This window comes from Apaloderma vittatum, unplaced genomic scaffold (assembly GCF_000703405.1).
Source record: "Apaloderma vittatum isolate BGI_N311 unplaced genomic scaffold, ASM70340v1 scaffold1874, whole genome shotgun sequence".
In the NCBI taxonomy this organism is placed as follows: domain Eukaryota; kingdom Metazoa; phylum Chordata; class Aves; order Trogoniformes; family Trogonidae; genus Apaloderma; species Apaloderma vittatum.
In genome coordinates, this window is record NW_009711895.1 from 6,744 (window position 1) to 8,890 (window position 2,147).

A 2,147-nucleotide genomic window follows, 5' to 3' on the forward strand; every position below is an offset into this window, starting at 1 on the left:
TTGCAAAAACAACACTCTTCATTTCTTTTATTATGTCATGATGCACCAATTTATTTATTTTTTCTCTGAAAGAGCCCATTTCAGCATTGCATCCGTGTCACTTTGCTCTCTGGCTGTGGAAAAAAAATCGCTCGGTTGATCACTCTTAGCTTTTTTTTTTTTTTTTTTTTTTTTTCTGTCGGTGGAGTCTCTGTCTATGGGCACAAAGTCTCCGAAATCGATGAAATGCTGGAAGTGCGACAGATAGCGGGGGTGTGTCCCCAGTCCGACATACACTTCGATATATTAACCGTGGAGGAGAATCTCTCCATATTTGCTGCAATTAAAGGGATCCCTCAGAACGATTTGATACAAGAGGTAAGCCAGCTGGGCACACATATACTCTCTTATGTCTTCATTTTTAACCTTTAGGACAAGCTAGCTTTAATTACAGATACTTCCTTAAGACAAGTTTGCAGGGAAATATTACTTGACAGTAATGTAGACAAAGAGGTACAGGCAGGTGTTTTTACAAAGACAAACTTAATTTTTCCTAGGAAACTAAAATGCTCATGAAAGATTTTAAATCCTGGCCTTTGTGTTCAAGCATAGACACCTTTTAACTTCTTCAGGTTTGCTGGAGCTTGTGAATGTTGAACAGTTCATTTTAATGTTAGTTATCTGCTTTTAAAAAAAAAAAATAGGTTGGGTTTTTTTCCTTTAACAACAAGTGTGTTTCTTCTGTTTTAAAGGTGCAGAAAGTGTTGTTGGATTTGGATATGCAGCCTATCAGAGACAACCAAGCTAAAAAATTAAGCGGGGGGCAGAAGAGGCGGCTGTCGGTGGGAGTTGCTGTTCTCGGGAACCCCAAGGTGGGTGGGATGGAGCCGATCCTGACCTGGCACCGCTAAAAGGCTGAAGGGTCGAGATCTGATGCGTATAACAATGTACAGAACGCAGAAATCACTGCTGTAAGAAACTGTCCCTTGAACAAATGCACCCCCTCCCTTTCTCACTTATGGTTTAAACAATTAAAAGACTATCAAGAGCTCGACTTTAGAGCTTGAGGGTGCTAATGGCTTAGGTAGCTCTGGATTTATCTCGTGAAATAAACAGGGGGACGAGTTTTTTGTCATTTCTGACAGGTGATAAGTTTAACTCCTGACAGTATTGGAGACTTTCCTTGCAAAGCCCCGCGGGCACTGGTAGCTGGGACGGTGCCAGAGAGCTCTTTTGTGTTACAGAATTATTATTTCTGGCCTTTAAGAATGGGGCCTGCTTTCAGGTCTTTATTTAAAAATGATACATGTGGCAGTTCACTGGGATTTCCAAAGCACGTGTGTGTGTTTAACCAGCCTTAAGAGGAGCAAGCCCATAGCTAAATGTAATTGTGGTAGAGATGGAGTAAATCAGACCATGGCAGTAGTTTACTGTGTGACTTTTCCATTTGTCACAACAGGAGGGGAGTTTATTCTGAGCGCTTTGCTTTACTCTGGGATGTTTGCTTTAGGTTTTAGAGGACTAACCAGCAGAATTCAAACCGACAGTCCAGGATCTGTCCCTCGGGCAGGATGTCCTGAGGTCGGCGCTTTGCACGCTTTGCCTTTGCAAACGCTTCTTGGTTTTGCCCAAAGGTTTTGCTGCTGGATGAGCCGACGGCGGGTATGGATCCGTGCTCGCGGCACATCGTCTGGAACCTCCTGAAGAACAGGAAAGCGGATCGCGTGACCGTTTTCAGCACCCACTTCATGGATGAAGCCGACATCCTGGCCGGTGAGCCCTGCCGCAAGCCTCTGGGTTGCACCCAGGGACAGTTGCCTGCTGGAGCAAAGTGATGCTCCTCTCGCTGTGGCATACACCTTTATTTGAAATAGATAATTAGTTTTTGGTGAAAATTAATTTCTAGTTGACAAGACCTTCTTGATTTATTTTCTTTTTTAAATTTTCTTTCCTAGATCGTAAAGCTGTGATTTCTCAAGGGATGTTAAAATGCCTTGGATCCTCTCTTTTTCTGAAAAGCAAGTGGGGAATTGGCTACCGCTTGAGGTATTCCTTTTGTGTGGCATCTGCTCCATGGCGTCGTGTGGTTTTTATTTATCGTTTTCTCTTGCAATCTATAAGATAGCACTCCCTGCCCTCACCTCACAGAATCACAGAATGTCAGGGGT

The 2,147-nt window shown here is 43.3% G+C and overlaps 1 protein-coding gene across 1 annotated transcript in view; it reads left to right on the forward strand.

The window, feature by feature from the left end:
- Positions 1-2,025, forward strand: part of LOC104272702 (ATP-binding cassette sub-family A member 5-like) — a gene marked incomplete at both ends in the record, with an annotated part of 8,679 nt that extends 6,654 nt beyond the window's left edge. Inside the window, 4 exons of the mRNA XM_009867771.1 lie at positions 168-357; positions 732-851; positions 1,614-1,752; positions 1,935-2,025. Coding sequence (XP_009866073.1) covers positions 168-357; positions 732-851; positions 1,614-1,752; positions 1,935-2,025 — 540 coding nt within the window. The remainder of the gene's footprint in view (positions 1-167; positions 358-731; positions 852-1,613; positions 1,753-1,934) is intronic.
- Positions 2,026-2,147: the final 122 nt, after the last annotated feature.